This window comes from Enhydra lutris, unplaced genomic scaffold (genome assembly GCF_002288905.1).
Source record: "Enhydra lutris kenyoni isolate GAN:26980312 unplaced genomic scaffold, ASM228890v2 scaffoldscaffold21, whole genome shotgun sequence".
Taxonomy (NCBI): Eukaryota; Metazoa; Chordata; class Mammalia; order Carnivora; family Mustelidae; genus Enhydra; species Enhydra lutris.
Window position 1 is genome coordinate 74,291,738 of NW_019154105.1, and position 26,192 is coordinate 74,317,929.

The 26,192-nt window shown below is 35.0% G+C and overlaps 1 protein-coding gene across 2 annotated transcripts in view; it reads left to right on the plus strand.

Annotated features, from left to right (window-relative positions):
- The window catches only part of LOC111149083 (solute carrier family 7 member 11), a 73,254-nt gene that overhangs the window by 12,869 nt on the left and 34,193 nt on the right, over positions 1–26,192 (plus strand). For both annotated transcript variants that reach the window (XM_022505989.1, XM_022505990.1), the window contains exons 4-6: positions 2,746–2,871; positions 7,446–7,545; positions 15,065–15,109. In XM_022505989.1, coding sequence (XP_022361697.1) covers positions 2,746–2,871; positions 7,446–7,545; positions 15,065–15,109 — 271 coding nt within the window. The remainder of the gene's footprint in view (positions 1–2,745; positions 2,872–7,445; positions 7,546–15,064; positions 15,110–26,192) is intronic.

A 26,192-nucleotide genomic window follows, 5' to 3' on the forward strand; every position in this document is an offset into this window, starting at 1 on the left:
AAATTTCTTTTATTACAATGTGGATAGATAGTCTATAAAAAACAAAATAGATATTATTCGTTGCAGAAACCCAGAAAGCTCTTGCATTTTGAGAATCCCAAAGCCCCTTTTCAATATTGTTGGATAAGCAACATATGTAGACTTAAATTTCTGTGTAAAGACACATGATGAAACAGCATTTCTAGTCAATTGAGGACCTGCATGGTCCCTCTATACTGGCTGCCTTGTTACTTGTTAAGCCATGTACTTCAGGGTCATAGAGGTACATCTCAGCTGGAATTGGGTGTACCAAATAATTAGTATTCCACTCATTATTAAGTATCCTCCTTCACTTCTCCTTCCTCTCCTCCCCTCCCCTTCTTTCCCTCTCCTCCCCTCCTCTCCCCTCTCCTCTCTTTTCCTTTCCTTTCCTTTCTTTTCCTTTCTCTCTTTCTCTTTCCTTTGTCCTTTTTTTTTCTCTCTGTACAACAGCTCTTTTCTATTGTGAAGTACTTTCAGAAATAGTGTTTTAGGTTTTAAGAGCTCTATTTAAAAGGAAACAGTGCTCTTTTGTTGGTGGTGGGAACATGAGTCCAATTTTTTTCAGGCCAATGCTGAATCTCCTTAACTAAAAAAAAAAAAAAAATGCTTTTCATATGATGACTCATTTATCACAGAGTCATTTGCATAAAAAAAAGAAAAGAATAACTGGATGATGAAGTGGGGAGCAGGGTTGCATTAAATTATTTTCAGCACATAAGTGCTTTATGTTGGAGAAAGAAAAATAATTTTATTTTTTATCCTTCTTCTGATAAAGCACTCTGCCATTAACAATAGACCTGTCTTTCTTCATATGTTTAGCTTCAAACGTAGGTAAAATATTTCTGTTAGCCTTCCATGGAGATCATTTGAGGTTCCAGCCTTTCTGATCATTCTCATCATTACTTCTTTGAAACATTTCATCATTAGTAAACCCTTATTTAACTTTGTATGGGATCTTCTGATTTCTTATTTTCCCATCCTTGAATTTTTCAAAAGTTAAAATTGTTTTACTGATTTTCACTTAAAATGCTGCATGTTCATTATAAAAATTATTAAATACAGAAAAATAAATAAAAATAAAACAAAATGTAACATTCTGTCATCTATAGATACCTTCTGTTAGTGTTTTGGTAAATACTCTTTCAGATTTCTTTCCTTTCATTTCTCTCTGTCTTTGTGGCCTTTATCTCTCTCTCTGTCCATCCATCCATCCATCCATCCATCCATTCATCCTTCTTTCTGTAACTTGCTATACTGATCAGTAATATATCACAAACATCCTTTCATGCAATACATATTTAGCATGATTTTTAAATGGCTGCATAATAAATCATTAAAAAGCCTTCCTTTAGGGGCCGAGGTTATTTTAAAATTGTTGCCATTACTGTATATGTTATGTGTTGGTAACATTTGCACTGATTCTAAAGTTCTGAAATGAGCTAGTGATTATACAAGCCAATGGAGACTATGAAGATAATTGATGAATGTATAATAGGAAAACGTCCTATTGCAACTTGACTTATAAAAGTCCTGTGTGTTGTTTTGTCCCCTGAGAAATATGTTCATACATTTGTGTTATTTGTTTAGGAGGGATACACCTTTTAAAAAAATAAAGCTTATAGATGATAACTGCAAACATCAGGTAGTTTGCAGGAAGTAGCTTTGGCAGGGGTGGGAGAGCTAACAATGAATATAAACTTCTGGAAAGAGGATTAAGTTGAAACCTGTGGTCTAGAAGAACCTCTGGAAGTCATTCCAGCTGAGTATAGAAGTCAGGTCTTAGAATATCATCATTCATTTCATGCCTTCTTAGCTGAAAGATAGTTTGTTTTAAACTGAAGATGCAACTCATTCATTTATTCAACAAAATTGTGTTGATTATCTTCTTGGGCCAAGCATGGAGATGGACACTAGCAATACAGAGATAGAAAATGCTTGTTCTATCCTCCTGGTTATCATGGACTACTATGTGGGGAAAGCGGATGGTTGAGTGTTACTCCAGAAACTGTAGATGGCATCATTTAGAAAGTCTGCTGGCTTCACATTCAAGGTGTGCCCTAGTCCGGGAACACTTTAGGACTCATTATGTATAACTCTTTTTGTCTAAGTTCCTAAACACATCTTGGAAGCCTATATTTTTAGGGTAGGTTGAAAGTATCTCCTTCATGTGCTGATTAGAAGGTGGAGTGGAAAACCAGAGTGCTCACTAGGGCTAGTTCTGAGAGTGAAGAATAAGGTACTAGCCAAATTCTTGACATCTTTCTTGAGTCTTTCCATTCTTTTCCATTCTGGCAGGTGCATATGTGTAACATCATTACAGTAGGAAAGAGTTACCTGACTTACCAAGCTGGAGTGTCATGTTCAGCAATTTGATTGCATATTATGATGACTTCAGGATTTGGTTAGAAGATATTTTTATATGATTTTTAGGAAACTATAATATATGCCCACTCTATTAACATAAACAAAGACCAAGAAATGAAATTTTACTGTCTGATAGTTTTATCCAATCTTCTCAAACTTCAATGTGCATAAAAATCACCTAGACATCTTGTTGAAATGTATCTATTAGGTCTAGGGCAGTGCCTGAAATTCTGCATTCCAAAATGCCTCCAGGTAATGCCAATTTTGCTGGTTAATGGGTGGCATTTGAATAGCAAGGACTTAAGATGTCTTCATGCCAATGAGAATTCACCTTCTGTAACTTCATCTGTTTGTTTGCAGCTGTAGTGATGGTCCTAAACAGCATGAGTGTCAGCTGGAGCGCCCGGATTCAGATTTTCCTAACCTTTTGCAAGCTCACAGCAATTCTGATAATTATAGTCCCTGGAGTTATGCAGCTAATTAAAGGTATGGACTGGAAAGTAAATGCTTTTTAAAACACGTATCTGCTTTTGATCTTTCCTAGCACTAACTTTCACTTGTACGAGCAGAATCTCTTAATTAGTCTCTGTTTGTGGAACTTAGACTCTACACTGTCATCTAATTGATTTGAAAGACTGCTGCATTGGGGGTGCATTGGTATTTACAGCTGAATGGCAACAAGAGAATTAAGACTGGGCCAAGCAACAAAATAAGGCATCAGTGAATTCTCTCCAAATAAATGCTTTGGAGTGAAAACTCAAAGTGGAAAAACAAATCTGCCATTAGTTTTAACTACAGATAACTATATCCTCTTGTATTTACTTTAAAATCATTCACTAATAGTAATAAAGACTAAAGAAAAAAGGATAACTGGAAAAGAAGATGACCAAAAATTCTTTTACTCTATGGCTATTATAACTTTTACCTTGAGAATAGTCTTGAATGAAGGGAAGGCAGATATGGGAGTAACATTCTTAAAAATCAAATATCTGACCAAAAAAAAAAGTTGTAAAAACTTAATTTTTATTGTTACATTATTTTTTTTTCTTTTCTTTTTTTTCATTTTATTTTATTTTCAGTGTTCCAAAATTCATTGTTTATGCACCACACCCAGTGCTCCATGTAATACGTGCCCTCCTTAATACCCACCACCAGGCTCACCCAATCTCCCATCCCCCCCTTCCCCTCCAAAACCCTCGGTTTGTTTCTCAGAGTCCACAGTCTCTCATGGTTTGTCTCCCACTCTGATTTCCCCCAACTCACTTCTCCTCTCCATCTCCCAATGTCCTCTGTGTTATTCCTTATGCTTCTCAAGTAAGTGAAACCATATGATAATTGACTCTCTCTGCTAGACTTATTTCGCTCAGCATAATCTCTTCCAGTCCCATCCATGTTGATACAAAAGTTGGGTATTCATCCTTTCTGATGGAGGCATAATACTCCATTTTATATATGGACCATATCTTCTTTATGCATTCATCCATTGAAGGGCATCTTGGTTACATTATTTTTAAAGTAAAATATGCATTTCTATGGGAATGTAATATCATTTGGGGGGAGTATTTGTAGAGTTGACTAATAGGAAAAGATGAGATGGTTGAGCAGGTGATGTTATTTAGAGTTACAGCTGTTATAGGGAAGAAGGAACATGTGATTCCTTGGATTCAGTGGAAGTTGTTGGAAGAGTAGGAGGTCCAGGTGAATTGTTTAGTTAACAATGGGTTTGATAGTGGGAATTAGGAAAGTGAGATGAAATTATGAAAGAGTGACATATAACTTGGGCATGTTAAGTATGTAATGTTTATATTGATATGCTCTGTTCCAGGAAAGGGAATTTAGGGAGAAATTTTGTAAAGTTGCAGGAGAAGAATTACACAAGACAAAAGGAAACACCAAAATTTAGCAAAATCATGGCTGATGGTAGAGACATCAAACAATAACACTGAAAGATCTGTCATTCTGTAGTTAGGGAAAGAGAGTGGCTATGGTCCATTTACTAATGGAAGATCTTAGAACTCTCTTGGCTAAATGGTTGTATCAAATCCAGCAACTTCAGCCAACTCAGAGTAAACACAATAAAGATTTTAATCCTATGGCTTACACTAAAGAGAAGACGTGAGCTTGCTCTTCTAATTCACATTGGCCGCCACAGAGCTGGCCTGCTCATTTTATCTGATGCCTTAGAAATGTAGAGAACATTATTAGTGCTTCCTTTTTACAGGCTAACTCTTTAGTCTTTTCTTCCATTTTTGTAAGGCATTTTTTCCATTTTTGGAAAATGCAAAGACCCTGACTCATTGACCCTACTTAAGTTCTAGTTTAGGTTACAAAAGAGGATATACTATCCTTTAAAACTAAGTTTTTTTTTTTTTTTGTCTAATGTAAGACTGTAGTCATTTTTTACCACCTATTTATATATGAATGTGAGATGAGGTGAGGTTTCCCAAATGTTATTTTATTGCAAATTCCTTAAGAGCAGAGATCATAATGTATCTTTTGGATCTTTTTCAACACTAAAAATAGGATGATCCTTTAATTAATACTTATGATACCTATCAGTGTTTAATGTGATCAGGCTTCCTTTTATAGCCCACCTAACAGAGAACGGCAGAAAGAATATTACTATATTTAATGTAAATTTTAATATTTTGGAGAATATTCTTAGTAAGCATATTTACTCTATTAATACAAAATGTTGATTTTTCTTTCTCTCTAACTCAATCACAAATTATTCACATTAATTTGTAACTCTAGGAAGAGAAAAACTTTACTAATACAGAGAGTACATTTATTTCCACTCTAATCAGATCCTGAAAACAGTTGTATGTTCTGCATTTACTTATGAGGATTTGTTAAACTTTCCTTTGAATATTATGACTCTCATATTTTTGAGACCTCTGTTATTCATCCAAAATATTCCTGAAGTCTAGAAAAGCCTCTCTTTTGTAATACTCTCAAAATGACATTTTTTTTTTTTTTAGGATTTATGCTTTAGGACCTGATCTTTAATAAAGTTTGGTTTTTCTTATTGCTTATTCAGTACTCTACTCTTAGAATATTATCTCTTTAGGCCAAGGAGACCATATGTCATAATAAAAGAATATTCAACAGATGTTTTTATCTGAGCTCCAGTATTTATATTTCCCCTCTATGAGGATACAGAGATGTTTTAGTAAAATAGGCATTTTTTAATTCACTCTGTCATTTTTCTTAAATGAACTATATTTTGGAACTGGATACTTTGAGGCAAAATTATTTATTGTACAATTCAACCTTCTCCATTTTTGGTCTCAAAGCTCATACATATTGTATTAATATAAATTGTTGTCTGTACAACCCAGGCAACAACTGAGGTTTCAGTGAAGAGAGAGCATCATAATCAGATACATTATCTACCTTCCAACCCTTTTTTTCCCCAGATAAACAATGGATTTTATTTTATATAAGTGTATCTCAAATATTACATGGGACACAGGTAAACTAAAAAAATGATTTCTACAGAAAAATAACATAGTGATAAATATTCTGAATCTTTCATATACTCACCCCTCTTTTATTTACTTGAGTGAAGACCAATTTTGAAGCAAAGTCACATTTCCCATTTGGGTGATCTCATTTGCTATTTTCTTCGAGAAAGAGACTTTTTATGCTTAACTTTGAATATTGTCTAAGTCTGAATTTTTTTTAATCATCCAAAGGATATATAAGAAAAGGTCCAGTATGAGTCACAAAATAGGGGAAAATGTTATGAATTAAAGCATTCAATCTACATGTTGATGTAAAATTTGCTAAGATCTATCTGTTTCAAAATTCAGTATAATTTCTTTTCAGTGTTTCTAGAAGGAAACCATGCCATTCTCTAAGACAGAGTCAGTGGACTTCCTCTGTAAAGGGCCAGTTAGTAAATATTTTCAACTTTGCTTGCCATACAGTCTCTGTCACAACTACCCAACTCTGCCATTTCAGAGTGAAATCAGCCATAGACTGATAATATCAATCCTAAGACACAACTAAGTGGGCCTGGCTGTGTGCCAATGAAACTTATTTTTCAAAAGAAGCTTTGGAAGGCAGATTTGGTCCACAGGGTTTTGTACCACTGGGCATACTTAATAGACTATAGGGGAAAACAGAAAACAGAATGAAAGTTAAATGATATGAGAAGGTGGTTCTTGGGTTTTTTGCTATCTTCTCATTGAGAGTAGACCTGTTGATATTTCTTTCCAAGTGTAGATGCCAAAGACAGTCTGCCCCAAGATGGGCCACTTTGATATGAACATTATTTTGAGTTAAAAGCAATCAAATCCCAGCAGATTCAGGAAAAGCTCTTTACCTCCCCCTCAATTACCTGCTTATACCAGGAAGAGAGCTAATAACAGAGATTCCTCTTTACTTAAGAGACTCGTCTTACATAGTAGGGCAACTTTTGTTTTCCCAAACTCTCCTTCTACCTTCCCGCTAATGTTCTTTCTCCTCTTTATACCCTCAGAACCCTACCCCTCTTCTTAGTTCATGTAACTATCATATTGCTTCTCTGTCTTCAGAATTTCCATCTCTGTGGGGGTTCCCCATATGTACAGTATTAAATTTGATTTTCTCCAGTTAATCTGTCTTATGTTAGTTTGATTCTTAGTCCAGCTAGAAAGATCTTGGAGGGCAGAGAAAATTCTTTTTCCACAACACAATATTATCTTTAGTTAAAAGAATTCTATCATACTCCTATCAACTATAGCTTACAGAGTATTCTTTAGTCTCCTTTCATGCTCAAACTCTGTAAGAGTAGAGGCACGCTCAGACAGAAACCATTTTGCTCTTTGCTATAATTTTATTAAAAGAGAAATATGAAATAGCATTAATGGTGAGCAATATGCTTTTGGGACTCCTCCTCTAGAGTGGACAGTTTTAATAGATGAATCTGGCAATGATCAGGGAATGAGAAATATGAATCTGAAACAGTATAGTTCATCCCCAAACCTTATATTTCTTTCTCCATGTTTATGGTTAAAGTATGAATAATAAACAATTCTTTGAAAAGTCCTAAAATCTTTCTGTTCTCATTGCAGGGCAAACACATCACTTTAAAGATGCCTTCTCAGGAAGAGACGCGAGTATTATGGGGTTGCCACTGGCTTTTTATTATGGAATGTATGCATACGCTGGCTGGTAAGTTGATATCTCTAGATCTGGTGGTTTGCATGTTTCATTAATTCCTTCATTTACTTTGGTTAAGTGCCAAGCAAGGTGCTAGATGAGTGTGAATAGCCACAATCCAGCACAATCTGCCTTTCTTGAAGTGGGGAAGATGGTGCTGCTTCCTCCACCTGGCCAGTTACTGTGCATATGACTTAATGTAAGCATAACTGAGTTTTTTAGTCAAGTTGACCATTAGATTTAGCCTGATATAAAAAACAAACACATCTAGGTCTTAATGTTGCCAAAAGATCTGTTGCAGACACTAACTCGGGAAACAAATGGGGAGCCCTGGTGCACATTGCCAGTGCCAACTGCTCCATCTTGGGGAATCCTGAGGGGACTGGGCAAATTGGAAGCTCCTGGCTGGGCTTGCCAATATCGTTGCTGAACAAACTCTGATGAACTTGTTGCTAGAGAAACCAACAACTCAAACAATGAGGGTTTAGAAAAGAGAAAGAGAGAAATTTATTTCAGATGCTGGCACCTGGGGGAGGAGCAGGCTCAAGCCTTAACAACTGACCTCTGCCTATAAGATGGACACCTAGAGTTTTACAGGGAGAGGTTCAGGGTGGGGGGTACGTGCAAGAGCAGACAGGGTACACATAATCATGGGTGGGGTGGGAATGTGTTCAGTCCATGATCATGGGTAGGGATGAAGACGTGTGGGTTTGTGGTCTTCTAGCGTTCTGTTGCTATCAGGACTTTTCTGGTCCAGTGGTTAGAATGTTCTGGTCATTGCAAAATGTCTGTGCCTCAAGAAAGTACAAGAAATAAGCACAATAGGTTTTAGTTAGAGCATGAGTTAAGTGGTTTCATTTCCGGTTTTAACTGTTAGGGTCTACAACTGAACAAGGGAACTCACTGACATTAAGAACCAAAACAAATCACTTATAAGTCTGTATCAGTGAAGATATAATAGTGCCATGAGAAATTAAAGATTAATTTTTTGCTTGTCAAAAGGTCTTTCAGTTGAAGCTCCAAGGGTATTTGTGAATAGTGATTAATTGATTTTTCTCTACTTTCCCATGAGAATGAAATAATTCAGATATAGAAATAAGTAAGATGTTCTCAGGAGGTAAAATGATGCTCTAAAAGCAGGGTAGGAAGAACTAAGATAGTGAAATCAGGTATACTAGATAATGTTACATTAAAGATTCTTACAAATTCTTTAAAATTTCCTCAACATTTGAAAAACAAAATATGCAGCAAAGATGATTAAAATCACTATACCATGGGTTCATTTCCTTTGTGCATGTTCAACTGTGATAATCATTCTGGTTGATGCATTAGAACTTTGTATTAATGACTTATTTTATTCAGGAATTTGAATAACAATAATCATGGATAAGAGTGATTTTTTTTTACTAATTAAATTTTATTGACCTAAGAGTCAGTGGGAATGACTGTTACAAGAAAGCCCATTAGGTAGAAGAGTGTTGCTTAAACATCAAAATCATTGTAGTAAAATTATATTTCACTATTTTGGAGTAATTAGTAGCCACATCTCTTTTTAAAAATGATTTATAGAGCTAATACTTGTAGAGCTTTGGCTGTGAAAATGTTCTATGAACATAAAAATAATATCAAAACCACACTAACTCAAAAATTATACAAATGCATTTAATATAAAATCTATTTACTTCTGTTTCTTTAGTTTTTAGATTCTTACCTTCCAGCTAGTGCATGGAATATAAATATATGTTTCAAAATAAATAGAGTATTTACCCTATTAATCTCACTGAATTGTGAAAATATAGCATTAGAGGAAAATTAAGAGGGTATAGGAATTTAAAACTTCAACCTAGCTTTTGAAGCAAAGTACGTTTGAAAGGTGTTAGGAGATTGTAGCTCTAAATGAAATAGTATAAAATATTTGTATATTCAGGAAATATTCTTACAGCCATTGTGTGTAAGTATTAATCTTGAATCACACAGTACATTTGAAGTCTTTTTATTTTTGTCCAAAGCACAATGTGGTGCTGGGCAGGGAAGAACAGAGTTGTGATCACAGGGTTAGTAGCGGAATCAACTATTCTATGGCTGTTCAGCCTGGATCAAAGCTCTGGTGCCCTGAGGCAACAGCCAAGCTACTGGGAGGGTAACCCAGAGACCAGAGTGAAGTGGGGAGGTGGTAAAAGCTTTCAGCTAGAGCCAAGTGTTGGGAGCCCAGCAATATTCAATCAGGAATGTGGAATGTGGAGATAGTCACAAGGGAGATCTGATTAATTCTATTGAATGAAGTTTCTTTTGCCTGTGAGTGTCGTGCATCTGTTCCCACGGAATCTTAAAATATTCTTCTATCCCGCTCACTCTCCTGCTCCCAGCACCAGATATTCAGGTCAGCAGCTTCACGTTGAGAAAACCTTCTCTACTTCTGTCAGCTTTGGAGGGCTGAGAGAGTTTTCCATTTCTCTCACTCTTTTCATTTTGAGTTATCTTATTATCTTAATATTTCATTTTATTGATGCTGAACCTAAATTGCTACTCGTGTTAAAATAACTTAAAAAATAATTTAGGTGATACAGGCAGACTTTATTTAACAATTCATGAAGTGGGCAGTCTCTACTCTAAAGAATCTCCAAAACCACAAAATGGGGTGGAAGACAGGAAGCTTTTATAGGATAGGCTTTTATAGAATTCTTTCAAAGAATAAGGGACAAGGAAGAGAAAAATAGAAAATGAATAAGGAACAAGGAAATAAGTATAGATCCCAGAGTTGGCGTTTGGGGACTAAGTGGCCCCGTTTTGGGCCTAGAAATATAGTTCAGCACTCTCTTTACAGGGAACGCGGGGGTTACGTGAACTGTTGTTTATACTTTTACCCATGTGATCTTTCTCTCCACTCCCTATTTTAAAGAAGAGAAAACTGTTGATTTCTCATCGTTTCCTCATCCCTCTCTAAGGGAGGTTCAATTACAGTGCTGGTAATGAAGGATGGGATTTTAAATGAAATGTTATCTGATACAAGTGCCTCCTGCAGAGACAGAAAAGTAACTTGCCTTTCTCTATCAGGGTGGTTATGCTACCCAGATGCTGCTTTGTGGATAGGTAGAAATAATCTGATTGTTAATCTACGGCCATCAGTTTTAGAAAAAAGGAAGCCATGTCTAGAAGAAATAGTCTGTTGGTTCAGAGTTCCAGAGGAAAAGCTAATGTCTGCTTGTAAATGGAACAAGATGGAGACGAAAGGAGTTCACAGAGAGGGTTATTCATTCCCTTCCCAAATGTGATCCTGCCTGTCTGACCTCTCTCTGTCTTTCACAGTATAATGACAAGACTAGATGGTGGAATTATAAATGGGGCACCGTAAATGAGTTTTCACTCCCGGTGCTGCTGCCCTGACAACGTTTGATGCAAATAAAACGTGTGGGGGGCATTGCAAATAAGTCAGACAGAAGCAGCTCCTGTCATCAGAACTTAACCACCTAGGGTGTAAGTAAAAGCATCGAGACCTTTGTTTTCCAGGAGGCCTTGCTCTGTTAGCAATTCAACTTCTACATGGTGAATTCAGGAAAAAGACCCTGCCAACACTTGGGTCTGAATAGAGCAGGCTTTTGGCTATGAGGAGTGCAGAACCTTTTTAGAATGATGAAAACTCCTTCACAGAAACATGATTAGGGGGAAAGAAATCATTAACCCAGCCAGGTCACAGAGTTGGGTCAGAGCAACTTTAATATTATTGCCAATGTCTGCATTCAGAGAGATATGTCTGCTAGTCTTCCTCGTGGCCCAAGGGAACTCAACCAATTTCAGTACCATATCCTGATCCAAAGCTAAATATTGCTTCGTGGGGTTTTTTAAAACTGTGTAATAGAAAGTTTTTCAGTGTCTTTTTTCCTTCCTTTTAAATCCTATCCTCGGTAGATTTAGTCTTTCTAAAGCACCTGCTGAGATTATTTTGTACCATTGTGTCAAATCTAATCTAAAGAATAAGCTTCTTTTTTAAAAATAATTCACATAGTTGGGTACTGGAATGCATTGCAGGCTTTGTGGTACTTTTTATACACCATTATGGAAAAGCTGAAACAATAGATCTTGTGAACGTTCTCTAGAGGCCTTGAGGAGATGTAAAGCAGGGAGAATGCTATGGACTCATTGCTGGAGACTAGGAAAGCATAAAGGTGTATTTCCCACAGGATGTGAATGTTTGGACCAAAATAAGAAGCTTTCTCCTTCACACCCCCACCCTGTCCCAAGCCCTTTCCTTTTCTCTATTCTCTGGAGCTATGGCAAGTATTTGAAATTGTGTTCCTTTTTTCACAAATATTTCCTTTCTTGCTATAAACATTGTTGGAAAACACCAGTTTTTAAAACAACTATTAAGAAGGAACTGGATTATTTTTGACATGAGAAGCCTGGAAACATTTCTGTGTGTGCACGTGTTTATTTTATGTTGTGTTTTTTTTCTTTCTTTTTTTTGCCTACATGTTCTTCCTGTACTTCCCATTGCTTAAGCCTTATAACAAACACATAAAATCCCTCAGAGTGCATAGCCCAGACATAAGTATTGATTGTTGCTTGCCTTCCTGGTAAAACCATAGCCTCTATCTTTAGAAAACTTACTTTCTAGTCATTAAAAAATACCCTTGATTGCTAACTTTTTAGATCACCTTACTGCTCCTGTTCTGTCAGCTATTCAAATATTTCTACTTAAGACATAGTCCTTAAAATATTAGATGCCTTAACCTTGTTAAAAGATAAACTGAAGCCTATTAAAATGTTTAAGAGTTTATTTGAGCAAAAGTTGATTTCAATCAGGCAGCATTTCATGTAGCAGATAGAAAGGAGCTCTGAGGAACTGTACAAAATGAGACTTTTATAGGCAGGAGGGAGCAGGAACAAAGAAGTTTGTGTAGGCAAGAAAGCAGGTTGGTTTTTGCAAGGTTATTTTCATGTAAGCAATGGCGGGGATCTGTCAGGTGGATTACCTAACTAGTACCAATCAAGTGATTCCTGATTGGTCCAAAATTCCTTTACTGGGAGAGGAGAAACTGTAATTGTCTTGGCTTGGTGCTGCAGGGCTTAGCATTAGCACTCCATTTTGGACTTATTGTCTAGTTTTTGACAGCCATGAACGTCAACTTCCTAGTTGTGAATTTAGATGGGTTCTTACAAAAAATGAGATAAAACAGGTTTTCTATTTCTTATTTTAAATTATGAGATACTTTAAATATATTTAACTCTGTTGGGCTAATATTCTAGCCATTTGGTTTTAGGTAGAAGAAAATTCATACTTACAGACCCAAGCTTCTGTGTACATATATAATGGCTGTTTTACCTTCTGCAGAATGGTAAGAGAACAGAAGAATGTTTTGAAAATATGACTTTTTTATTTTGTGGAAATGGCCTAAACCTATCAAATGAAGAGGTAGAAATGTGTTTGTCTTTATATGTTTAGCTTTCCCATTATGAACCCTTGGTTTTCCCATCTTCATAAGTCAGTCATCTATGAATGCTTATTTGAGGATGGAATCTGCCTCAACTGTACATCTTGGAACCTTGAAAAAGAACTATATGTTGGCTAACTGAAAATAATAATAATAATAAAAAAGAACTATAAAGGCTTCAAAGAATCTCCAGCCATCCCTTTTGATTGGAAAAATAAGGGTGAAAGGTGGTAGAAATTTTCTGGGTGGGACAAGTAGAGTCACAAAGTGAAAAAAAGGAATCTGAATTTCTCTAGGGTCATAACTTTAGGGTAATAGTTGTAATCTTATGAAACTTGAAAGGGAAATATTGTATGTCTAGAATACCTTTTGTCCTTTAAACGGCCCATAAAAGTCTTCAGAACTTGGCAGAAGTGTCCAAAATGTTTTGTTCTTTACTTATCCACTAATAATGTAACGACTAACAATGTGTCAAAAAACAACTTCATAATCTTGTGACTTGAGGTTATTTGGATGAGCATATACCAGAAAACATTACATGGAAAGGAAAAAGTGCACCTTGAGAATCTAATATCTTTGATACCATTGTCGGTTCCTACTTGCCTTTTGTGTTTATATATCGCCAACTCCCTAAAACTGAGAAATGCTATTGTGTTGTAATACTTCTCTTGCCCTACAAGCTTTGACTGACTTGCCAACACCACTAAAATCTGGATTCCTGGAAGCCAAAGGCCATCTGGTACTTAAATTCTGTTCTTACTGCTTCTGCCACACTTTGCACTGTAAAATATTGTACATTGTTGCTCACACCCCTGTGCTCATGCAGTGTACTGAGTCTCGACAGTCCTTACACCACTTCACTAGGGCTAGATGTTAAGCATCTTTGCCGACTCCACTTGGGTGATGCCTTCTCTAGAAAACCTTTCCAACTTGCCAGTCTGGGTTAGGCCTTGTCCCTGGCTCCCATTGTGCCCTGTGCTGGTCCAGCACTGACGCCTGCGCTGTGTCTCACTATTCCATATAGGCTATTCCATAAACTGTGAGCTCCTTGAGGAGAAATACTGTGGATACCCAACTTTGTCTTCCACTGAAACATGATAATCTCCTATATTGCTGGGAGTGCAAAAATGGGAAAACAAATAGCTTGGTAATAAACATACATCTACCCCGTAAACCAGTGATTGTATTCTGAGTATATGTTGAAGAGAAATGATTGCATGGTCCCCCAAAAACATGTACAAGCATATTTATGGTATCTATTTATAATAGCTCTAAGTTGAAAGTAATCCAAAACCATCAACAGTAGAATGGATGGTGTAATAAAATGTGCAATGTCAATAAAAATAATGAATTATTGCTACATAAAACAGCATGGATAAGACTCCCAAAGAAAAGTCCAGAAAAAAAGCCAGACACACACAAGTAATTATTGTATAGTAGTAATACAAGCAAATGTTTAGTCTACTTTTTTTTTTTAAGATGGTATTTACTTATTCAACAGAAAGAGAGAGAGCACAAGTAGGCAGAGAGGGAGAGGGAGAAGCAGACTAAGCAGGGAGCCTGATGGGGGACTCGATCTCAGGACCCTGGGATCATGACCTGAGCTGAAGGCAGACACTTAACTGACTGAGCCACCCAGGTGCCCCAATATTAGTCTGTTTTGATGAAACAAGTAAAACTAATTAAAGGTGATAAAAGTCAAAATAATGGTTGCCTTGACAACAGAATGGTACTGACTAGAAAGGGCCATAAGGGAAACTTCCAGGGTTCTAGGAATGTTTCATCTCTTGATCTTTTTGTTGGTTCTATAAGTGTATAAATATGTGAAGATTCATCAAGTTGTAGATTAAGATTTGTGCACTTTACTGTTCATGTTATACCTCTATAAAAATGTTAAAAAATAAAAAACAACTCCATGCATATGGTTTAATAGAGAGATGATTTGTGGGAGCTTTGATTGTTGGAGATTTTTATCTTATAATAAGTATTGGTTTTTAAATATTTTATAATTCTGAATTGGAAGGTTCATGTTTAAAATTTGACACTTTGGGTTATAATTATAAAATATATTGATGATTTATAATTCATTTATATCTTTTTAGGTTTTATCTCAATTTTGTTACTGAAGAAGTAGAAAATCCTGAAAAGTAAGTGACCATATTTACTCTGAAATATTTATGAGGAATAAAATGTAAGTTTAGACAGTTGAAAAAACAGAGCTAAAGAATGTCCTCAGTGTGGGCTATTTAACTTTATCCTTTTCCTCCTCCTCATCATCATTTTCTTAGGTAGATAAATTTTATTTGACTGTGTTGTAAATGAGATGTAAAAAACTTTATTGTACATTCCACATTCAAAACTAAATTATCTGATAACCTGAAAGTATAAACTAATAAAGTTGTATTTTAGGTAGTCCATCTCATGAAAGCTTGCATACAACTTAACATGGACTTTCAGTTGCCCACAAATGTTCCATGAGACATGAACTCTAAAAATTGATTATTTTTAATAATTCATGTGAATTTTTTCATAACTGTTCAATTAAAGAGAATAATGCAATTAATGAATAGCTGGTTATTTGAAAGCCGAGAAGTAAGTGCAGAATACTGTAAGAGCTTGTAAATTTTTGTAGCTGGATGATTGCTTTTACTTTTTGTTTGTAGGTAATACTTTTGATGATGAGGTAATTTAATGATGATTTATATATTGCTCCTAAATTGAATAATTTTTTAACTCAGAACTTAGATAAGTGAATTTTGTGATTTGTATAAAAACATTTGACTCTATACAGGGAAGCAACATAATCTATGGGCAGAAGAGGGAAATTTTAAGAAGTGCCGCATAAGATATGGACTGAATTATAAAGTAATTTAACTCATCTGGCATTCATTGAACATCTACCATGTTTCAACCATTGTGCTAGGAACTTCTTTTTTTTTTTTTTTTTTAAAGATTTTTATTTATTTGACAGAGAGACAGAGAGAGATCACAAGTTGGCAGTGAGACAGGCAGAGAGAGAGGGGAAGCAGGCTCCCCGCCAAGCAGACAGCCTGATGTGGGACTCGATCCCAGGGCCCTGAGATCATGACCTGAGCTGAAGGCAGAGGCTTAACCCACTGAGCCACCCAGGTGCCCCCTGTGCTAGGAACTTCTTACCTGATGAATAAGACTTGTGTTTATTATTTCATGGTCTAGTCAGTTAGTCGAATGTGAAAACAAAAGAAAGTAACATCATATGATGCCATAATAGATTTTTAACTTAGTTTGACAAAGAGGTAAATACTTAACTCTGTCTAAGGAGATATGCTTATTATGTAGAGTATCAAATGATGAACAGATGTTTTTTGGTAAAAAAGAGTGAGGAAGGGTGAGGGTGAGAGAGAGAGAAAGAAAAAGGGAGAAAGACATTCAAGAAATAAAACATGTACAAAGGTGAGTCAGTGTGAAATTGCCTAAGTATCAGAGAATAAATTCAACTGTTCACAGTTCACATTAAGGTAGACAAATTGTGGCACTAAGTATATCAGGAGGGAGATGGTAAGCCGGTTAGATCTGGCCACGTACCAGGGTTGTCAGAATTTTGAACTTGCAAACCAGCAATTGAGGTTAAAATGATGTTTCATACTATCTGATTCAACTGCTATGCAAATCAATATGTGATTTAAACATGTGAAAAGGTTATTTTATTGAGAAACATGAGAAATTTATCACAGTACTTTCCTATTTATAACTGGGATTGTGGTAGAGAACACACATTTACCAGGAACTAGTTTCTTTTAGCATTACTTTGAAATAATAAGCCAGTTGATGACTCTAAATCTATTAATTATGGAGATAAGTAGGTTGCCCCATTTTTACTGTTTTTGAGAATAGTGTGTAAGTGGTAACACAAAGAATATACTGCTCATACTAGATTTTATATATGTATATGTAAAATATGTATTGAGTTTTCATTTTATAAAAGAGATTACTATGGTTTATGTCTTTTAAGTCTAAAGATTCTTTAGAGCCCAGTTACTAAAATCTAGTATCAGAGAATATTTCTTGGGGGAAAAAATGGCAAGATATAAATTTGTGGATGGGACCTATAGTGTGATATTTTCTATATGGTACATTAGTGGCATAGATATAGCTCAGATTTTCTTGTAATGATATTTTAACAGTTTTGGTTTTTTTTTAAGGATTTTATTTATTGACAGACAGAGATCACAAGCAGGCAGAGAGGCAGGCAGAGAGAGAAGGGGAAGCAGGCTCCCCGCTGAGCAGAGAGCCCCATGCGGGGCTCGATCCCAGGACCCTGGGATCATGACCTGAGCGGAAGGCAGAGGTTTTAACCCACTGAGCCACCCAGGCACCCCGATATTTAACAGTTTAAGTCCAGTTTTACTTGCTGTACATATAATAGTATTGTATATATTAAACATATTTTAAAATTATTTATGCCATGATTACCTCTCTTGAAAACCTCAAGGATTTCTCTCTCTCTCTCTCTCTTTTTCTTAATTTAAGGGTCTTAGTTTCACATATTGATGATGTCTGTGATTCAATATGTACAACTACTAGAGAACAGTTTCATATTGATTCAGTGTTTTGTCATTGTTGTTGCAAAGAAGTTTCAAAAGAAGTTTAAAAAAAGTGCAAATAATTACAGCACTTACCTCGTTGGGTTGTGGTAATGAGTTAGTGTGTACAAAGTACCTAGATTAGTGACTGTACTTTTTAACCTCTACATAATTGGTTGTTGTTACTGTAATTATATTCTGATTTTAAAAACAACATAAAGTATTACTCATATAAGAGTATTTCCTTAGTTACAATATCCTAAGCAATTCTCCTTCTTCAGTATTTTTGAAGGAAATATGAAAAATTATTTCATACCATATTGAAGCCTATTCCATACACTTTCAGGACTGAAATTGAATATGCATTTTATGATCTCTCCTCTTGTGTACAGATTTTGTTTAATTTTTTTATATTTAGAGAAAAAATGTATTTTTAAAAGAATAAATAAGATATGAGTGTCATAATAATTTAAAAGTAACTATCAAAGCTGATTTAGACTGATTATCACTGGTTATGCCAGATGAAATATTTTCATTTTCTGGAAATCATGATTCTGCAAACGTCATGAAATATTTCTGGAATACTTTTAGTTTGATATTTTAAGGTCTTAAACTAAGGAACTTCTCAGGATAGATTAAGTAAGAATCTATGGAATTTTAGGTCAAGATAATTAGTAATTGCTAAGACTTATGCAGAAAAAAGAAACCTCTGGTACTTTTTGTTTTGCTATCCTAGGTACTTGAGTATTCAATTTTTGCCCAAAAGATTCTGTGTAAAACTTAGCTAATATGTTTATTTTCTCAAAATCAGAATGTGAGAAATACACAAAATCCCCTTAATGAGAAGCAAAGATTAAATTTGTACTGTGTACTTATCAACTAAAGAAATTCAGGGTTTTAAACAATTTATTCAGTGACTTAATTTTAAAAGTAACATTTCCCTATAACGTTGACAATCAGTCCAGGTCTTTAAAAACTAAATCTTATTTTTTAGACACAAGGAAAAATTTGGGAAATATTTATGGTTGAACATAGAGAACAGATGGTAAAATTACATGAACCTCGTCCAGTGTGTAATTTGTATTATTTTGTACGTAGATGCAGCTCCAAAATATCTTTAGTTACAAGGGAGAATAATTATAATTCCATCTCCTTTGTGATATGCCAAGATAAATGTGTTTTCCAATTAGTCACGAATGCATGTGTCCAGGTGTGCTGCAACGTGTAACTTTCTGGCAGCTGGTGAAATGCACCTTTTACTCTCCTCCTCCAACTAGGCAATACAATTTTGCTAAAATTGTGACCTAATAGGAAAAGTGATCATTAATTTATATCACTGAAAATAACAATGTGATATTAAATATACAGAATGTAGAATAAGGTTCCATGATCGCAATTGACTACCCTTTACATATAATTTAATTTCAGTGGAAATCTTTCAGATTACCTAACGCCGCTCCATGGAGTAATTCCAGAACTGCTATTACAAGCCTGACTTATAGAACAGTTCCCTAAGTGTTAGAACAAGTGAGAGATAAACTGGGAGATTAATAGAAACAAAATAACTAGCTCATGACTTCTTTCTTGTATTATGTCTCACTTTCTCTTTAAAGCTTGTAAAGTACTCATCTTAAAAATTGGGGCGAAATTCCTGCTAAATGTTTACATTTATAAGGCTATAAATGTTCCCAGTGTCTTTTTATAATGTTTTCTTCTCTAAGAGTGGTTTTGGGTCAATGGAAGTAGCAATCCTTTAAGAGGCATTTAACATATTTATGTAAAATGACAGTAATTATCATGGAAATTTTTGTAACAATTTGTAATTATCTATAACATGGTGGCTGACTCCATAAGAGTAAAAATAGTATTTTGAGGAGCAAGTATGTTCAAAGTTTGGACCAGGAAGTTGATAGGATCCCAAAGAATATCTGAATTTTGACATTTCCCCCATCAAATGAAATGCCCAGTAGTAGTAAGGATGGCTAATGTGTACCTTTGTTTTTAAAGAGTAAAGTGTTTTTCTTTGTAAATATAATGAGTTTTGCCTTATGATATTACTCGCATGGCGACTGTGCAATCTATCATTGTTCCCAAAGTTACACAGTGCAAAGAACATATCATTGAGATGTATAATGTTTGTAATCCTGCTCTTTGATTGATCAGTCATGTCTTGTGTTGATGAAAGCCAAGAAATGAATTGCTTTACTTTGACCTTGGGGGTCTGAGATTAGTCGGTTTGTCTATTAGACTTGTGCCAGTGTTCTTCTCACTTCATTTATTCCCTCTGTCTTCAAGAGTTGGAAACAGTCGACTTGGTGGAAGTCAGTAAAGTTTGATATCATCAGTCATTTTTAAAGAACAGGCTATCAACATGGTCTGAATAATCAACTTTAATAGAAGGTTTAAATAATCAGAGTGTCATGTTTAATTAATACTTTGCCTGCTTCCAATTTATATTAATTGATGCCTGAAAGTCATCACACCTTGTACCAATGATAACTTAGAAGAAGAGAAACTTGGCTTGGGAAAGATGTCCAAAGACCTTTATTTAGGGCAGTGTGATCGATCAGACTGGATCATAAAGGGTCCATAATCATGTTATTTGCATTCAGTTCAGATATAGCCATTTTAAATTTTTAGTATATGTGTTTCTATCCTTATTGATTTGTATTGAGTCAGTGTAAAGGCATTTCTTAATAACAGTATACTGTTTTATAAGGCCTATTGTTTATAGGACATGTAAAACTGTTAAACTGATTAAAGACACAGCAAAACAAACCAATCTAAAAATCTTACCCAAATGCACTATAGCTAGGTTGCAGGACAGAACATTAAAGGCTGATTTGAGGTCTTTTTTTTGCATTTTGTCATTTTAGGGATTCAGTTTTCCATGAGAGACAAATCTTCATCTTTATATACACTGTAGCTTTTTACCTTAACAGTTGCTAGAAAATAGCATATAATGTTTTGACTATATATGTGTGGATTACAGAAGTATTATGTGTTGTGATTTTTTTTAATTACAGAACAATGTTATCTGCATTCTTAGAATATTTCTAAAGTTTATTTTACAAATACTCAAGTGATATATGTTCTTAAGGAATGTAAACTAATTTTCAGAAAATTAGCTCACTGCAAATAAATGCTTATAGAAAAATCTGGATTATTAAACAGAATTAATTTGTAAAAGTATTTGCTGAATGAATTTCTTAAAAGTGATGTCTCCTAATTGAGTTAATTTATAAACATTTTTTAAAGATTAGAGAGTGCATGAGCATGGGGAAGTGGGAGAAGCAGGGTTCCCGCTGAGCAGAAAGCCCGATGTGGGACTTGATCCTAGGGTCCTGGGATCATGACCCAATCTGAAAGCATATGCCCAACCAAATGAGTGACCCAGGTGCTCCTAAATTGAATTTATACTCAAGTTACAAAGATTTCTTTGGCAAAATGAGGTATCTCTTTATTAATAACAATAAGGAACTTTTAGAATTATCTTAATATGTGACAATGGTTCTCTTCAATTATTGAAATAATTGATGTCTAAATTAAAATAATTATATTTTGTGCATTCCTTCTGGAAATATATTTTAAATTTGGCATATCCATTTTTAAGTATGTTTCAAAATGCATATATAATTACACTGGTTGAGCCACTGATGTCACAGAGAGGAGATGGTTCTATGTTCAGAGAACAAGGTCACTAAGTTACTCTTCCTGCCTTTGCTTAGTCTAAAAATTTGTCAGTGATGGAACATGTGGTTGATGAAACCTGGGATCAAAATTCTTGCATTTCTCAGCTTCACGTATGCATAAAAAATACATTTGGCTCAAAAATAGTTTGTTCATATAAAGCTGAAGTGTCAAATAGGTGGTGCAGAAATTATAGGATTATATTATAATATTTTATCAAGCAGTAATTAAGGAAAACATATTAATACTTCAAGTGCTTTGTGGAAGCCTTTTAGTTGTTTAGGTTTTGTTTTTTGTGTTTTTTTGTTGTTGTTTTCTTTTGGTTTTTAAGGATTATAATCCCATTATGTGGCAAAAATTTGAAGGTCAGTGCTTTTGACAGTTTTACGTCCTTTCATATTACTTGTTTCTAAATTTTAATTTTAATTTTAATTTTATTGAAGTTTATATTTTGAGTTTAGAATCATGAACTAATGTTTTAGGTGAAGTAATAGTGGCTGATTTAAATTTACCCTATGTTTCTGTTTCCTTTAGTTATTCATAAAATAAAAGACCAGAAATGGTATAATGAGTAGAATAATGAAGTTTCAGAATTAGGAGGGTTCCTGGACACTATGTAATCTAGCTTTCCACTAGATGCATGAATCTCCTCTATAATATCTTTATACAGATGTAACTTACATAAAGTAAAATAAGAAACTGGCTATACCTTCCGTAAACTGGGCTACCAATATTTTTTGCTTTCACATGTTGATTAGCAACCTATTCATTTCTGTGACCATTTTAAGCTTTGATAAATTGTAGGTTGGGTGGCACAGAGAGGGTAGGGCAGATGTTTTGACTGTAATAGTACAACCCAAAGGAAAAATTAAATGACACATCAGAGGTTACAGAGTTAGAATCCTTTTATCTGAAAGGAAATACGTTTTGCAATCAGAAGTAAATGTCAGTCATTAGATTGTCTCCTGCTTTTGAGTTCACAGTTTAGTGATTCCCTTATCCATATTCTCATTTATGCAAATAAGCTACTTTTCTCTGTGCCTGGATTTGAATATTAATGATTGTACCTAAAAAGTAGCTCACAAATACGTTTTCCATGCTGGGTTATACTTGGTGAACAATTTCTTTAGACCACTAATAGCTAGTGTGTGGGCTGCTGCTGGCATTCATTCAGATTCAGTGTTGTGTCAGATTCTCTCAAAAGTAGAATAATAGCCCATGTTGTTCTTTATGCACAGAGACAAGATGTATCCAGGCCATTATATTTACACTGGTCATGCACTGGCATAATTTTGATAATTTTGTTCTAGTCATAATCAAACATTGACTCAGCTCATCAATCTACTCGGGAAAATGAGTCACTTTTGAATTTGTATGGGCACAAGCTAAAACTGTATTACCAATGTAAACATCTAAAATGAAGCAAATGAAGTTGAGACTTTTCGGTGAAGAAAGATTTCCTTCAGTTTTATGAACTGTGAAAATATTTACTTACTGGGTCTTTGAAAATAGCACTAGTTTAGAAAATCAAAATGCTAAGACTGTCTCCTCTTAACTAGTTATTTGACCTTGGGCAGGCCTCTAAGTTGCCTCCGAATCTTTGTTTGCCAGTTTTAAATAGAGGGTGTTAATCCCCATATTAGAGTTCTCATGGGGTTGTGAGGATAAAATATATGAAATTCAAAAATGTTAATGAGCTTGACAAGTAATATGCAAACGCCATCTGCAACCCAAACCTATATTCTTGAAAGATTAGAATATTTTATAATTTTTGAAAAAAAGTTAGAGGATTAGCATAATTGTTTTATGAACAGGGGTGCCTTTTCTACACAAATGACCTATTAATCAGCTTGAAAAGTTGTTCTGCATCATCAGCAAAGTACCCAATTATTAGTAGTTAAAAGGTTCAAAAGATGATGAGAACTGCTTTTTATTTAGTAGTCTCTAATCTCCCTTAGGTGGCAATATGCTCACGCATCATAATCAGGATAAATTTCTTGGCAGATTTTTTTTCTCCTTCTAAACCAAATATTTGTGTGCCCACACCCACACTGTCACCAGCATACTGTGGGCTGATGGTGCTGATATAATGGATGGACTGTTTGTACTTCCGCTGTAGTCACTTATTTTTAGGTTCAGTGTCTTACCAAGAAACTCCTTTATGAAATCTGACAAACAAGGGTTGATTTGAGTGACTGGCGTCATGTATTTAAATTTTTATTCTTATTTCCAGAAAAGAAGTTATTGAGTTGGTATAAGACAGGAGGACACAAGTGTTAGTTTACACCCCCGTGTTTTTTTTCTTTAATGGATTTTTGCCTAACTGAAAATGGATAGCCTTTATTAAAAATATAAATAGTATTTGTTATCTGAGTAAAAGATGGATTACGAAGTAGCACTTCAGATTATTTTCAGTAATATGATGTATATTGTTTCATTCTTTTTTTTTTTTAACACGAGGCCCAAACTCATTACCCCCAAATCAAGAGTCAGATGCTCTATGCACTGAACCAGTCAGGTGCCCCTATTTCCATTCTTCAGTTGAGAAAATTAAAGTGAAGTGAAGTAATTTTTCACAGCTGTGTAATTAGTGAGACGATTAGGATTATAATCCATGGTTAATATAGTGCATGGACTGTTCGGCTTTAGAGCTTGTACTCTTTACAGCATGCCCGCTGGTGTCTTTAAGAGGCAAAGCAGAAGTGACTCATGTGTACAAAGTGTTGTAATGGCTAAGAAAGTAACTTTGCTGTAGAAGAGGAAGTTGGAAGAAAAGTAGGATTTACAAAGGCAGAATAGAGAAGTAAAGCCATCTCAGTTGGGGATGGGCATACACAAATCCATAGTTTCAAGGAATAATATGTAGACTTCTCTAGGTTTAGCAAAAGATTGTAAAAAAGAGTAGAAGGCAAAATGGTAGTAAGATGTGGATGCTGATATGGGGTGAGCCTCCATTGTAAGAGTTTTAGACCTGATCCAGTAGCCAATGGGATGGGGTGAGTGGGGGTATGTTTTAAGTTTGGGGTATATATGAAATGTTGTTTAGGGAAGATGAAACTGTTGGTAGTTTCAGTGGAGTTTCTTTTTGAGACATATGTACAGTTTAAAGAGAGTTAAAATCCACAAAGTCACATTTCAGTCTTCTTTTATACATTTATTTTCAATAAAAGCAAATATTTTTGAAAAGTTAATTGCCTTCTGGACCTGAACACTACTATAGTCAGACATGGTGACAGATAATGTGCCAGAAAATTCTAGCAAATAGCATCATAATGGCCACATTGTCCCAGCTCAAATATATGAACCAAACTGCTTAGAGAAAATGGATGAGTCAACATGATGTTTACATACTCTCTTAAAAAATAGAGTGGTCCTTTTTTTTTTTTTTAAATGAAAAAAAATGGGATCATTTTTTCTCTATGCCAGAAGAGCAAATGAGATCAAGTTAAATGAGAAGAAAGTTCATTTTAAGATAAACTTATATTCAAAAGTATTGGAACAAGAGAATTTGGTTAGGCATTGGAAATTGCAAAAGAGAGATCAAAGAAATGATCATTTAGCCATGATTCTTTAGATACTCAGGTGGAAAAATGAGGGAGACCATTGCTTAAGCTTGATTCTAATTCTATAATATTTTGGTTCTATTTTTATATTGTGAGTATATGGGAGCCAATGTGGGGAATCATGTACTACCGTACAGGTCTATGTTACCAGAGAGAGGTGTCGTATGCTAGGAAGATAAAGGAAATCCTTACTTAAAATTTAAGGCCAAATAGAATCCTCAGCCAAAGTTTGGAAATATTTCAAATAAGATGTGTCAAAGCCTGGCTTTCAAACATTTAGTATTCGAGGAAAGGGTAGGTTAAGGAGGAGAAGGAAATAGCAATGCCAGTACAGGGAAAGATTTGGGCTGGAAAGCAACTGGCACTACCAAGCACAGTGAGATTCACATTGGTGTTGTGGAAAGAGCTGTGTACCTGGAGTCAAGTGACTAAGGTTCTACTTCCAGTTCTGGAGATACATAATTTTGTGACCACAGCTATGTTCTTTATCCTCTCTGGGCCTCTGACTTCTCAGCTGTGGAAATGGAACAGTAGAGTATCAAATCCTGAGTTTCCTTCCAACTCTATTATGTTCTTTGCTTCCTGTAGATGACTTACAATTACCTACCTTGACATGAAGATGTCATTTGGGAATATGGCCAATGAAGAGAAACTCGGACAAGAGACCTGTCTCAGGAAGAAAAACACACACACATTTGCAGCCAATTTCTAGATATCATGATGATTGGGAGATTAAGTAGGACTAAAACTTTCTAAGTTATTTCAGGAAATGATAAGAAGTTTGAATGGACAAATGGTGGGGGAGGAGAGGGAGAACAAAGCCAGAGTGATACTCTACCACATGAGAGCTTAATTTTTAGATCTGAAGATCAAGGATTAGAACCAAGCTGTGGAATCTAGTTTAGTGGGATCACATGAAGTACAAAATCTTGTGATATGTAGAGTGCACCAAGAAGGACATCAGTAGGTGCTAATATACTTGTTAATGTATGGTAACATGTGTGATGATGAATCCAGGATTCTGCTTGCCATTTTTATCCTATGTGCCTGTAGAAGGTATAAAATGGTCTATAACCTTCTGTGGTACATGCACAATGTTGTTCATACTAGTCTTTTTCTATGCATTTCATATTTTCTCAAGAAAAATTAAACAGATATTGTGAGGGAATTGCCTATGCAGAGAGGTATCATCTCTGATAGGTCTAATACTTTAAACATTAGACATTTCTAATAGTATGGTTATGATTTAATTAATTAATTTATAATAATAAATATTTTATGTTGCCTACCTAAGGAGAGAAAGAAAGGGTAAGGAAGAGTGAGAGGGAGATTTGTAATAACTTGTAAAAATGTTTATTAATTCCTATAGTCATCTGTTAAATGGACACTCTAATGTTTATGTTGCAGAATTTTTG